The sequence below is a fragment of the Erinaceus europaeus genome, chromosome 6 (assembly GCF_950295315.1).
Source record: "Erinaceus europaeus chromosome 6, mEriEur2.1, whole genome shotgun sequence".
Lineage (NCBI taxonomy): Eukaryota > Metazoa > Chordata > Mammalia > Eulipotyphla > Erinaceidae > Erinaceus > Erinaceus europaeus.
Window position 1 is genome coordinate 14153211 of NC_080167.1, and position 15287 is coordinate 14168497.

The 15287-nt window shown below is 41.1% G+C and overlaps 1 protein-coding gene across 1 annotated transcript in view; it reads left to right on the forward strand.

Moving 5' to 3' along the window:
- The window catches only part of PPTC7 (protein phosphatase targeting COQ7), a 55538-nt gene that overhangs the window by 23453 nt on the left and 16798 nt on the right, over positions 1-15287 (forward strand). The window contains exon 2 of the mRNA XM_007529045.3: positions 10866-11045. Within this exon, the coding sequence (XP_007529107.1) occupies positions 10866-11045 (180 nt within the window). The remainder of the gene's footprint in view (positions 1-10865; positions 11046-15287) is intronic.

Sequence of the window (15287 nt, forward strand, 5' to 3'; positions counted from 1 at the left end):
CAACGATTCATAAACTAAGACAAACTAATCACCAAGCAGAACTCTGCTGCCTCTTTGCGGCGGCGCAAGCACTCTCCCTTACTCTGTCCCTCTCCAACTCTGGAACTCAGGAACTCTCTGCTGTCTCTTTGCGGCAGCGCAAGCACTCTCTCCAACTCTGCAACTCTGGAACCCCCGAACTCTCTTACTCTGCAACTCTCCAACTCTCGAACTCTGGAACTCTCTAACTTTGCAACTCTTCAACTCTTCAACTGTGGAACCCTCCAACTCTCTCTCTAGAACTCAGGAACCCTCTCTGGAACTCTCGAACTCTGGCGGGGGTTCCTTGGGGCGGGGCCAAGTGGGCCCGCGAAACTAACAGGACTGATCTAATTCTCTTGGTGGGGGAGAACTAGAACCCAATGTAAAGCATACAACAGGCTATATATAATTTGAAAAAGTGTGCTAATTAGAAATTAAAATTGCTGTGATCCGGGAGGTGGTGCAGTGGATAAAGCATTGGATTCTTAACCATGAGGTCCCGAGTCCGATCCCCGGCAGCACATGTGCCAGACTGATGTCTGGTTCTTTCTCTTCTATCTCTCTCAGGAGTAAATAAATAAATTCTTTTTTTTTTTAATTTCTTTATTGGGGCATTAATGTTTTACATTCAACAGTAAATACAATAGTTTGTACATGCATAACATTCCCCAGTTTTCCACATAACAATACAACCCCCGCTAGGTCCTCTGTCATAATAAATTCTTTAAAAAAAAAAATTAAATTGCACCAGGTTTACATGTATACCTAGAATCTATATAATGTTATAACCCTGTATTATTTCAAAGAAAAAAAATGTGTCTTATAGTCTCTCCATGGCCTTTTGCTCAGCTAGCACAGATATATAACCACTATATCTTAGTCTAATAATGGTTTTAATTGGATTTGGGGTCAAAGACAACTCTTAAGCTAGCTATGTGCTGACAGAATGTTATTAATGGATACATAAGATGATTATGGTGAAGTAAAGGAAATAGTGTCTATTTTCAGTGCAAGCATTTAATAAGGCATATAAGGCCTTTGCAATTATCAACTCAGCCCTCATTTTGGTTTCATTGCTCATCTTCTCTAAAATAATAATAATTGTACCATCCTGATAAAACGAATAATTACTTGACTGTTACTTAATTAGTTATGGTATCTGCAGCGGTAATTTGATCCCTATAGTAAAATGAAATTCACAAATGAGCTATTTGGGGCCAGAGTAGATAGCATAGTAGTTATGCAAAGAGATTCTCATGCCTGAGGCTCCAAAGTCACAGGTTCAATCCCCTGCACCACCATCAGCCAGAGCTGAGCAGTGCTCTGGTGCTTAAAAATAAATAATAAATCAATCAATAAAATGAGCTATTTGACCAGGAGCTCTTTTTCCTAAGATAAAATTTCTCTTAACTCTTGAACTTGTTATTCGCATCTACCCCTGTAGTGTCAGATTCTGGATCTTTATCAGAGATCTGGCTCTAATTGCTTTCCCAGCCATAGACTCACTGTTTCAGACTTTATGCAAAATTTTTACTTACACACACACCCTCTACTGGCATCTGAAATTCAATAAGGCAGGGTTCAACATCTTTTTAAAAATTTTAATTAACAGGGGCCGAGTGGTGGCACACATGGTTGAGTGCACCTGCTACAATGCACAAGGACCCAGGTTCAAGGCCCTGATCCCCACCTACAGGGGGAAAGCTTTATAAGTCGTGAAGCAGGGCTGCAGGTGTCTCTCTGTCTCTCTGCTCCTCTGTTACCCCCTTCCCTCTCCATTTCTGGCTCTCTCTATCTAATAAATAAAGTTTTAAAAAAATTAATTAACATGATAAAGTGGAGGAAGAGAACCAGAGCATCACTCTGGCACATGCAGTGGCCAGGGATCAACCTCAAGGCCTAATAATTGTTAGGTCCAGAGTTCTAGCCACTACACTACCTCCCAGGCCCTCGAATACAATATCTTCTAAGAGAAATTCCATCCCTTTCCCAATTTGGGATCACCTGAATCATCCGTGTTCCTAAAATCTAGAAACCTGTTGATATAGAATCTAGGTATCTTCATTTTCATTCCTTTGTGTTTCTAGTGGTCGTCTGTTTCACTTTCCTCATTAGCTCTAACACAAAATCTTATCGCTGATACCTGACCTCTAACCTCTCCCCTCTTCTCCAATCTTAGTAATATCTTTATAAAACATGAACTTGGGAGTTGGGCAGTAGCGCAGCGGGTTAAGCGCAGGTGGCATAAAGCACAAGGACCAGCATGAGAGAATCCTGGTTTGAACCCATGGCTCCCTACCTGCAGGGGAGTCGCTTCATAAGCGGTGAAGTAGGTCTGCAAGTATATATCTTTCTCTCCCCCTTTCTGTCTTCCCCTCCTCTCTCCATTTCTCAGAGACACCAGAAATCAAGAGAGTATAAGGTGATAGAGAGGAAGAGAGACAGACACCTGCAGCACTGCTTCACCACTTGCAAAGCTTTCCTTCTGCAGATGGGGCCAAGGGCTTGAACCCTGGTCCTTGTGCACTGGAACATGTGCACTTAACCAGGCGTGTCACCACCCGGCCCTATGATTTGATTTTCTATAGTAGTGTGGCCAGTGTGACACACACTGGAGTGGTGTAGAAGGTGGCACAGGGTAGATTCTTAAGCATGAAGTCCTGAGTTTGATTCCTGGTACTGCATATGCCTCAGTGCTGTTCAGAGGACTCTTTCTTAATCTGCCTATCTCATGAAATGGGGAGGGGGGTGGATACAAAAACTGCATATGTAATCTTAATTTTTTAAAGGATTTTTATTTATTAATGAGAGGAGGGAGGAAACAGCATCACTCTGCCATGTGCAATACTATGTATCAAACTTGGGACTTCATTCTTGCCAGTTCAGTGCTCAAGCCACTGTACAACTTCCCAGGCCACTGCAGTCCTTATAAGGAACCCTTTAAAAAATTAATTTGTTTTAGCAGCAGAAATTGGGAAGGAAGAGAAAGAAATACTTGTAGCACTGTTTTACTGCTAGTAAAGCTTCCTCTTACAGGTGGGGATCAAAAGCTTGAACCTGGATCCTGTGAACCATAATGTGTGCATTCAGAGTTGCTGCACCTTTAAAATTTTATTTGAGAAGATAGAGAGAAATCGAGTGTGGGGAGTAGAGGGGTGAGGAAGATAGAGACCAAGGGAGAGAGACAACTGCAACCCTGCTTCACTGCTCATAAACTTCCCCTCTATAGGTGGGGAGCAGGGGTTTGAACTTGGGTCCTTGTGTATGGTAACAGGTGTACTTAATCAGATGTGCTACCTCCTGGCCCCTATAAGAACATTTTTAGGGTCTGCGCAGTGGTGCACCTGGTTGAGCACACCTGTTGCGATGCACAAGGACCTGGGTTCAAGTCATCAGTGCCCACCTGCAGTGGAAAAACTTTACAAGCGGTGAAGTATTGTTGCAGGGGTCTCTCTCACCCCTTACTACCTCCTCCTTTCCTCTTGATTTCTCCCTGTCTCTGTCCAATAAATAACAATTAAAAATTTTTTTAAGAAGTATATTGATTCACCCCCCCCCCCCAAAGTAAAAAGAGCAGCATGGGAGTTGTCACAGTGAATAAACATTGGACTCTCGGGCATGAGGCCCCAAATTCAATCCCTGGTGTTATATGTGCCAAAGTGGTGCACTGGTTCTCTCCTCCATTTTCTCATGAAATTTTAAAAACAAAACAAGAAAGTAAAAAGACAGATACAGTTAGCTTCTGTTCAACATAAAACCAATATTAAGATATTTTTCAGTAGAGGGAGCCACTAAATTTTTATAATCCACTAGGAATTATCTTAAATTTTAAAGTTATTTGTGGTTTGATAGCACGGAAAGAAATTGGAAGGTGAAGGAGAAATCGAAAAGGAGAGACAGAGACACCTGCATCTCTGCTTCACCTCTTGGGAAGCCTCCCCTGCAGTTGGGGACTTGAAACAGATCCTTGCACAAAGTAACACGTGCTCTTTACCAGGTGTGTGACTGCTTGGCTCCTGAATTATTTTACATTCAACAGCATGTCTCAGTCTATATGAGCCACATTTTCAAGCTAAGTAGCCACTTGTAGCTGGCAATTCCCATATTGGATAGTTCAGGTCCCTAGCATAGCCATTACATTTTTTTTTATTCCATCCCTACCTTCTTTTTATTTATTTATTTAAGAAAGGAGACATTAACAAAATCATAGGATGGGAGGGTGCAGCTCCACACAATTCCCGCCACCCAATCTCCATATCCCATCCCCTCCCCAATAGCTTTCCCATTCTCTATCCCTCTGGGAGCATGGACCCAGGGTCTTGTGGGTTGCAGAGGGTGGGAGGTCTGGCTTCTGTAATTGCTTCCCCACTGAACATGGGCATTGACTGGTCGATCCATACTCCCAGTCTACCTCTCTCTTTCCCTAGTAGGGTGGGTCTCTGGGGAAGCGGAGCTCCAGGACGCATTGGTGGGGTCTTCAGTCCAGGGAAGCCTGGCCGGCATCCTGATGGCATCTGGAACCTGGTGGCTGAAAAGAGAGTTAACATACAAAGCCAAACAAATTGTTGAAGAATCATGAACCCAAAGGTTGGAATAGTGGAGATAAAGTGTTGGGGGGTACTCTAGTACTCTAGTGTACTACTGCTTTCAGGTATATATTTGCCCTAGTTTATGGATACGTGTGAACATATGCTCTATCTCCTGGAACCTGGTCTATATCTAGGTTTTGGGACTTTGTTAGGAAGTGAACCACCTGGGATGGAATTAGAGAATCCTATGAAAGGAAAGATCTCACCTGAGTGATGAAGCTGAAGGGTTGTCGTTCCACACCTGAAGTCTCTGGACACAGTCTGAAGTGAAGCATGCTGGGGTGGCACTCGTTGCGGCCATTACAGATTTTTGCACTACAATTCTGGACCCTCTCACAGTTTCAGCTCTTGCTGCACGTTTCAAGTTCTCATTACTCACCCGAAGTCCAGTCACACCTAATTGTCAGCCATTCTTTCTTTCCTTACACTTACCTGCCTGTGGAAAGCTAACACCTTCCAGGGTTAGAATGCCACTTTCTAAGTAAAGGCATACTTCATTCTCAATGTGCCCTGTAACTGCTAACCATTTGCTCTTGAAAATGGTTACATAGCATAGCCATTACATTTTTTTTTATTCCATCCCTACCTTCTTTTTATTTATTTATTTAAGAAAGGAGACATTAACAAAATCATAGGATGGGAGGGTGCAGCTCCACACAATTCCCGCCACCCAATCTCCATATCCCATCCCCTCCCCAATAGCTTTCCCATTCTCTATCCCTCTGGGAGCATGGACCCAGGGTCTTGTGGGTTGCAGAGGGTGGGAGGTCTGGCTTCTGTAATTGCTTCCCCGCTGAACATGGGCGTTGACTGGTCGGTCCATACTCCCAGTCTGCCTCTCTCTTTCCCTAGTAAGGTGTGTCTCTGGGGAAGCTGAGCTCCAGGACATATTGGTGGGGTCTTCAATCCAGGGAAGCCTGGCCAGCATCCTGGTGGCATCTGGAACCTGGTGATTGAAAAGAGAGTTAACATATGAAGCCAAACAAATTGTTGAGCAATCATGGATCCCAAGCTTGGAATAGTGGAGAGGAAGTGTTAGGGAGGTACTCACTGCAAACTCTAGTGTACTTCTGCTTTCAGGTATATATTTTGCAGTAGTTTATGGATACGTGTGAACATAAGCTCTCTCTCACAGAAACTGGTGTATATCTAGGTTATGGGACTTTGTTAGAAGGTGAACCACCTGAGATGAAATTAGAGTGTACTATAAAAGGAAAGGTCTCACCCGAGTAATGAAGCTGAAGGGTCATTCCACACGTGAAGTCTCTGGACACAGTCTGAGGTGAAGCATGTTGAGGTGGCAATCGTTGCGTTGGTTAGGTTGTGATTGGCGGATGCAATATTATTTGGTATGGATTGGGAGACGCATACGGGAAAGTGGGCCCTATCCAAGGGTTCCAGGACTGGGAGAAGTAGGGGATCTATAGTGGAGATGTGAGGTTCCTGCTGTCTTAGGGTTCAAAAAGACAATCGATAGTTAATGTTATCATCACATTATTTGTTAATTGGGTTAACTTTGAAAAGTCCTTTTGTTATGGTTTGCTGTACAGTATCCAGTATCTTGTATATAGCTGTGCTATATACTAAGGCTTTTTTACCACACCTTTATTGAAAAGTTTATGTGCTTTCTGATTTTCCTTTTCCTCTAGAGAGATTTGACCTACAAAGGTTTGCCTAGGATCTTTTTTCTACGTAAAAAAGGAACAGGTGCCTGAAAGGTTGCGCTCTATTCTGGGAGAAATCTGATTAATGTTGAAGGGCTATGTTAGGTCAGTCTCTGTAACCTGCTGACAGATTATTTAGTGAGTGCCAGGAGTTACTCCTAGTGCTAGCTCATATTTTAATGGTTTTCCGGTGAAGGGCATTTGTAAATGAAACTCATTTTTTAAAAAATAATTTATTTAGTTTCCCTTTTGTTGCCCTTGTTTTTTATTGTTGTAGTTGTTATTGTTGTTGTTGTTGATGTTGTCGTTAGATAGGACAGAGAGAAATGGAGAGAGATGGGGAAGACAGAGAGGGGGAGAAAAAGATAAACACCTGCAGACCTGCTTCACCGCCTGTGAAGCGACTCCCCTTGCAGGTGGAGAGCCAGAGGCTCGAACCGGGATCGTTACTCCTGTCTTTGAGATTCGAGCCACATGCGCTTAACCTGCTGAGCTACCGCCGGTGTCCCAGTGAAACTCATTTTTATTTAAAGTTAATTGTGACTCTTAGATCAGAGCTGAGTTGAGAAGAAACTTTCCTTAAGCAGACAGTACCTTGAAAAGAACACATGACAGACAGCTCCTCAGATGGAGTTTCATGTGGGGTTTACAGCTGCGTTGTGTGTGTGTGTGTGTGTGTGTGTGTGTGTGTGTGTGTTGTTACTAATAGTTTGATATAAGATTACAATGTATAGATCCACACCACACTCAACACGAAAGCTCTGTATCCCCAGCCTCCCAAAATAACCACTATAATTCTCACAAGTCTTACAGTTTTGTTTTACTGGGCTTTTTTTTTTCCAAGTTCATGTAGATCATATTTCTAGATTCCATATATGAGTGAAACCATCTGGTAGTTAGTTGTCTTTCATCTCTTTACTAATTTTGCTAAGCATTATCACTTCCAGTTCCATCAATTTTGTCCCAAAAGACACAATATCATCTTTTTGATTGCAGAGTAGTATTCCATGGAATATATATACAATAACTTCTTTAGCTAGTCATTTGATGGTGGCCATTTAGGCTGCTTCCACTCTCTAGCTCCTGTGAATAACAGCTGCATTTATGTTTTAATGCATATTGTAGCATTTTAATTTGTAGTAAAATGTTACCCAGGGAGAAATAAGAATTCCTCAGAAGAAATTCCTGTTAAATTGTCTTCAAGTCAGAACTTCCCAAATCAGCCAGGACCTGGTTGAGTGCATAGGTTTTCTTGCCCAAGGACCCAGGTTTAAGCCCCCAGTTCCACCTGCAGGGTGAAAACTTTATGAGCAATAGAGCAGTGTTGCAAATGTCTCTCTTTCCTGCTCCCCCTTCTGTTCTCTAATTTCTCTCTGTATAAGAAAAAGAAAGGGGGTCTGGGAGCATCAGGAGCAGTGGAGTCATCCTGTAGGTACTTGATAACTCTGTTGGCAAGAAAGGGGAAGAAAGGGAGTCGGGTTGTAGTGCAGCGGGTTAAGCGCAGGTGGCGCAAAGCACAAGGACCAGCATAAGGATCCCGGTTCGAACCCCGGCTCCCCACCTGCAGGGGAGTCGCTTCACAAGCGGTGAAGCAGGTCTGCAGGTGTCTGTCTTTCTCTCCCCCTCTCTGTCTTCCCCTCCCTCTCTCCATTTCTCTCTGTCCTATCCAGCAACGACGACAACAACAATAATAACTACAACAATAAAACAAGGGCAACAAAAGGGAATAAATAAATAAAATTAAAAAAAAAAAAAAAGGGGGAAGAAAAACTCCAAATTTTCCAGCTACTTGAAAAAACAGGAAAAGTGGTAAAAACAAGAGATCTTCCTGGTGGGGTAGACCTGTCACCCTTGAGGCTTCTCTTTTCCCCCCTGACTGCTTCTCCCACATCCATAAGAGCTTTTACCTTGATGTCCTCGCACCCTTTGAAGTGCATGGCTACCTGTTGACAGCAAGTCTGGAGTCAAGGCTCTTGGTCCATCCACTTCTGAAAGACTTACTTGCCACACAGCAGGCAGGAAGATCTTTGTTATCATTATCAAAAACTATGTAATGAACACTTAAATAGCTCAAAGCAGAGAGATGAAAATGCTTCTCACTCGCCTTTTATTTTTATTTTTTAATTAATTAATTAATTAATTAATTAATTTAGCTCCAGGGTTATCTCTGGGGCTTAGTGCCTGCACTGAGTCCACTGATCGGGGAGGCCATTTTTTCCCATTTTTGTTGCCCTTGTTGTTGTTGTTATCGTTACTGGATAGGACAGAGAAATCGAGAGATGAGGGGATGACAAGAGGAGAGAAAGATTGATACCTGCAGACCTGCTTCACTACTTGTGAAGCAATCCAACCCCCCTGCAGGTGGGGAGCCCTGGGCTGGAACGGGATTCCTTAGGCCCATCATGCACTTAACCTGCTGTGCTACTGCTCGACTCCCCATTTTCCCCATTTTATTACCCTTGTGGTTGTTATTGTTATTGTTGTCATAGCTGTTGTTGTTGGACAGGACAGAGAGAAATGGAGAGAGGAGTTAAAGACAGAGGGGGAGAAAGATAGACACCTGCAGACCTGCTTCACTGCCTGTGGAGCAATTCCCCTGCAGGTGGGGAGCCAGGGGCTCGAACCGGGATCCTTACGCCAGTCCTTGCCCTTTGAGCCATGTACGCTTAACCAGCAGTGCTACCGCCTGACTCCCTGGAGAGGATGTTTTATGCTCAAAAAGCCTAAGATCCCTAATTAATATTTTAATTATAAAATCTATATGCTCATTATGAAAATTCAAATAATATGGTAGGAAGTAAAAAGCTAATGTTTCATTGGTTGCTTATATTCCCTAGACAGGTGCTGTAGGTACTTCTTATAGATTCAGAAAGATTTATATCTGGTTATGTAAAGCCTTGATTCTATGTATTAAGGCCATATATACACACAAATATCTGCTATATATGGTGTTTTAGTTCTTAGTTTATTTTGCCTTATAAAAGATAAATTGAGCTTAATGTTGAAAGGAGTAGCTAACTTGGTGTTTTGCAAGGGGCTGAATAGGAAATGGTATGATGTTGACTGATATTTTATTGACATATTTGAACACTTAGTTCCCTTCTTGCTAAAGGAGCCTTATTAACTGTTCTATGGATATGTGAAAAAATTATATGCCAATGCTGTCCAGTAGAAATATAATGTGAACCATACATATCATTTAAATTTAGAAACAGGTGAGCTTAATTTTTATAATGTGTTCTATAAAAATATTGCAACATGTGACAATCTAAATTAGTAAGATATTTCATCTTTTTAAAGCAACAGTTTTCAAGTTTCAGTTTGGTATTCTTGGTTTTCTGTTGTTTTTACCAGAGCCCTGCTCAACTCTGGGTTATGGTGGTGCTGGGATTGAACTTGGTACCTTTGGTGCTTCAGGCATGAGAGCCTGTTGCTTAAAGCACTATGCTGTCTCCTCAGCCTTCCAGTGTGCGTTTTTTTTTTTTTTTTTTTTTTTTTTTTTTTTTTCTTCTTCTTCTTTTCCTCCTCCAGGGTTATTGCTGGGCTCGGTGCCTGCACCATGAATCCACCGCTCCTGGAGGCCTTTTTTTTTTTTTTCCCCCCTTTTGTTGCCCTCGTTGTAGCTTTGTTGTGGTTATTATTGCCCTTGTTGACACAATTCGTTGTTGGATAGGACAGAGAGAAATGGAGAGAGGAGGGGAAGACAGAGAAGGGGAGAGAAAGATAGACACCTGCAGACCTGCTTCACCGCCTGTGAAGCGACTCCCCTGCAGGTGGGGAGCCAGGGGCTCGAACCGGGATCCTTAACGCTGGTCCCTGCGCTTTGCGCCACATGCGCTTAACCCACTGCGCCACCGCCCGACCCCCTCCAGTGTGCATTTTATGCTTAGCATATCTCAATTTAGATGAGCCCCATTTCACCTGCTCAGTAGCCAGCCACATGTGATAGTAATTCTGTTGGGCAGTGCAGCCCTGTACAGGAGTACAGGGAAGTAATTTTCTCTAAGGGGAAGAAAGAAAATGGAATATGTTCATTATTTTGTTCTTTACTATACAACTATTGGTCAATATTCAGATTTAGATATTTACTACTTTGGCATTCTTAATGAATGCAAGTGCTGGCTCAGTTACATTGTCAGTATCATAGCACTCTTAAAAAATCAGTTTTCTTGTGATTATCTTTAGGAGGTGAGAGGGTGGGAACACAGAATTTTGGTGAGTGTGATGTGGAACTATAGACTATAATCTCTATAATCTGGTAACCTATTAATCACAAGTGAAAAATGAAAAATCAGTTTTTTTATTACAACAAAGATTAATAACATTCCTGTATAGACATGGTGACCCTGCTGAACCTCATCTGTTGAGTGGTAGGCATTGCCTCCCTATGGTAGTTCTCATGTTTATTCATTAGTATACGGAAGATCAGAGTCTAAGAAGAGAAATTAACTTGGAAATATCAGTATATAACACGTTAAACTTCAGCACTTATTTTGAATTTCCAGGTAAATGTATATATGATATATGGTAAAATTGGTAAGAATTCCTGAGAAGTTGCAAAGTCATTTACTTTTTTTTTTTTTTTTTGCAGGGGTTGCAGATGGTGTAGGAGGATGGAGAGACTATGGAGTTGATCCATCTCAGTTCTCAGGGACTTTAATGCGGACGTGTGAACGGTTAGTAAAAGAAGGACGGTTTGTCCCAAGTAATCCCATTGGAATCCTTACCACAAGCTACTGTGAGTTGCTGCAAAATAAAGTACCTTTGCTTGGTAAGTAAATATCTTCGGTGTTTTCTTCTCAAATGGTTAATCAGCTCTTCTCAGAGATACCTAAAAACAAATTCAAGATAAGCAGCAGCCCACTCCTCCCTTCCTCCTGCCCCCCACACTTCCTATTTAGGTAGCAAAGCTATAAAGTTAACCAGATACTTAATACTGCTTGGATTGAATGCAAAAATGATATGACCAGTTTGGAAACTAGATGGATATTATAGAGTAAATTTATTTATTTTTTATTTTATTTTTTTACCAGAGCACTACTCAGCTCTGGCTTGTGGTGGTACAGGGGATTGAACCTGGGACTGTAAAGCCTCAGGCATGAGAGTCTCTTTGCATAACCATTATATTATCTAACCCCTCCCCAGAATAAAGTTAAGCATGAATATATACATATATATATTATTGTAAAAATATTCATAGTAGTATTGTTTGTTAGAAAATTGGGAACAATCTGAAAGTCTCATCAGTAGCAAAAAAAAATGTATTTTAAAAAGGAATGGTAGAGCCAAGGGGTGGCACACCAGGTAAAAAACACATATTATCATGTGCAAGGAGTGTATATGTAAGTAGATTTTATACTTCAAAAGCTTTGTTTTTCTCTTTCCCTTCCTACCCTTCCTTTGTAATTGAAAGATATGAATAAAATAGATTTAGCCAGGGAGATAGCACAAATGGTTACACAACAGACTTTAATGCTTAAGGCTGCAGGGTTCCAGGTTTAATCCTTGACACCTTTCATACATTGAATATAGTCATTTTTTTCTCCCAACAACCAAAAACAAAACAGTTTGTTAACATATCTGACACATACACACTTCTCTGACCTAGTCTACACATCTCTAAACAGCTTAGAAGTAAACTTAAGCATATTTTGGCAGAATGGCTACTAAATTTTACTGCATCTCAGATACATTTATAAATAATGATAACTTAAAGATTAGATGATCCTTTTTAATCCAGCAGTTGCTAAAAAGCCTGTAGAGTGATCTCAACATAAAAGGCAAACATGGTTTTAACCACTTTGCTTTGAGAATTTCTAATTGCTTAGATCTGGGTTAACATCAAGGGCTAATTGCTGCTGACATGTATGCCCTCAGAAACCCTTAAGTGAATTTAGGTCTTGTGAAGCTAGCAAGCCAGCAGAATTTGAGGGACCAGTCCTGCTAAGGCTGTATGACTTTCTCTTAATGCCACACAGAAAGCTTGGTAGTAGTTTGTTTACTGATGATGGTTGATTAAAAAAAAAATAGTTACATTTTAGCTTGCCTGAATGCCTGTCTGGATATGTCAGTTTTTGAAAATCAGCATTGTTTCTCTCAATACCTGTTTTCTTTTTCTTTTTTTGTTATTGCTTGTCAGCCACCAGGGCTTTGCTGAGGCTTCATGACTTCATGATTCCACCACTTCTAGTAGACTATTTTCTTTCTCCCTTTTTCCCAGATAGAGTGAGAAATAGAAGAAGAATAGAAAGACAGAGGTCCAGAGAGAGAACATTGAACATTGTGTTTTATACAACAGACTCATAGCTGAGACTCAAGAGGTCCCAGGTTCAGTCCCCAGCACCACCATAACCCAGCGCTTAGTGGTGCTTTGCTGAAAATAACAAAAGAAAGAAAAGGAACAATACCACAGCATAGTGGTTAGCTTCCTGCTTTGCATGGAATTCCTATGTGGTGCCCTAGGGCTGGAACTCCGGTCTTTGAGCATGCTAAAGTGTGTGTCATATGAGCAACCTCCTGTCTCTGTACCTCTTTTCATTCCTCTTGGCCTGCTTGTTCCTTTCCAAGCACACAGGCATGAACTTTTCTCCCACTATTGATCTGTGAGGGCCCAAGTCACATGCACACATCAGTAATTTGAAGAGGTAAGAGGCAGAGTGTATACTTAAGCCCAGGCTGCTTTACATATTTTAGCTGTCTCTCTAAAGACCATTTTGATTCTAACTCTGTGTTACTGCCAAAAGGGAAGCAAAACGATACCCTTGGTTTGTCATGAGTCAGTATGAGCCCTTCCTGTAGCAGACTTTTCAAGGCATTGCTACTCAGCTGTCATTTTTTTGTTCTTAGTTAATCCCACCAACTTGAGAAATTCGTTTGTTTGATGATTCTATTAGTGATAAATGATTGGAATATTTGTACATTGAGTCAGGAAAGATGGGTAATTGGTGATCTAATAAAAGAGGTAAGCAAATTGTATCAGAAGACTGTCAGTTACAGTACCTTTATTTTTCTTTGACAGTTAGTGGATAGGAACTAGGTAGCCTAACATTATGTCAGGTTACTATCCATGCTTAAACCTGTAAGTAACAAAGAAATTGAATTTCTGAACACTACAATAGGTAAAATGCGTATGTTTGGTTTTTACATATCAAGTTATGTTTTTCATAAGGTAATTTATTAACAGTTACCCATAACCCCACTGGGGCTAATACTAATATTTTAGTTATACTTCATATTTTTTCTGTGCATATTTTTGCATAAAATAATGGCAGTTGGGATTGATTCAACTATGTTTTTACGAAAACTTCATGAGGTGCTTTTATTCTTGATTTTGTTAAGAAATTGAGATGGGTGGAGGGCAGGTGGTGGCATACTTGGTTGAATGTACATGTTAAAGTGTGCAAAGAATTGGGTTCAAATCCCACCTGTTAAGGGGAAGCATCATGAGTAGTGAAGCCGTGTTGCCAGTGTCTTTTCCTCTTTATTTCCCCCTTCCTTCTTGCTTGCTTACTTTTTCTCCTTATTTATTTGTTTGTTTGTTTGTTTGTTTGTTTTAACCAGAGCACTGCTTAGCCCTGGCTTAATGGTGGTGTAGGGGATTGAGCCTGGGATTTTAGAGCCACAGGCATGAAAGTCAGTTTGCATAACCATTATGCTATCTACCCCTGCCCTTTGTCTTGCCTTTTTAACTATCATTTTAACAGTTTAGTCTTTGCCTGCCATTGACCTTAAAAAATAATAATTAAAATAAATTCAAGCATAGCTCACCTACTAGAATGTACCTGTTAGAATGTGCCAGGACCTGGGTTTAAGCCCCTAGCCACAACATGGGAGCACTATGCAAAGGGGAAGTTTCACAGCAGTGGAGTGGCATCATGATGTCCTCTCTGTCTCTCCTCTGCCGCCCTGTATTTGGGGGGGGAAAGTGAGTCTACCATGAGCAGTGGAATCATGAAAGTTTAAAGTCCTGGCAGCACAAAATTATGGTTAATTCAGTCTTTTTAGGTTTATTCATCATTTATAGAGAGACAGAGCAACTACACTGTTCTGTTCTAATATCAGTGTTGGAAATTGACTCTAAATTCTCATGCATCCATGTCCTGTGCTCGGTCTCCTGAGCCGCTTGCCCATGCAGCTGATGTACTTTTTTAAAGGAAACTTTAATACACGTTTGTAATCAATTTACTTACACTGTCTTTCATTTTCAAATACCTTTTACTTAATTTTAATGGTTATCAAATAACTAACATTCATTGTAATGTATTACAAGTGCTTGGTGTGGCTTAATTTTATCTTCATAGACAACTCTATGAGGTATTTACCATTAAACTTTTTTTTTAATTTATTCCCTTTTGTTGCCCTTTTTTTTGTTTTTACTGCTGTAGTTGTTACTGTTATTGATGTCGTTGTTGTTGGATAGGGCAGAGAGAAATGGAGAGAGATGGGAAGATAGAGAGGGGGAGAGAAAGACAGATACCTGCAGACCTGCTTCACCACCTGTGAAGCATTAAACTTATTTTTATAGATGAGGGAGTTGAGGCACAGATTAATAATATGCCTCAGGTTTCAGAGCTATTAAGTGGCAGAGCCAGCATTTGAACATAGCCAGAGGCAGGCTGGCTCTGAAATCTACACTTCAAAGAATTGTGCAATAGTGTATAGCCTTCTATTATAGGGATGTACTGTAATTTGTTTAGCCACTCCTTTAATTCCAGATGTTCACCTCATTTCCAGTTCTTGATTTTTAACTGCTTTTGTACTTAGTCTTGTTTGCATCTCTGTTTCTTGGGCAAATTTTCACAAGTGGGATTTCTAAATAAATGATCATGCTTTTCAAAAAGGTAGTGGGGCTACCAGAGTTCCATATCCCCTCTCTTCCCCTCCCCTCCAATGGAAGTTTCCCTATTCCTTATCCATCTGGGAGTATGGACCATAAATTCTTAATGGGGAGCAGAAGGTAGGTCTGGCTTCTATAAATACTTCTCCACTGGACATGGGTGTTGGCAGTTCCATC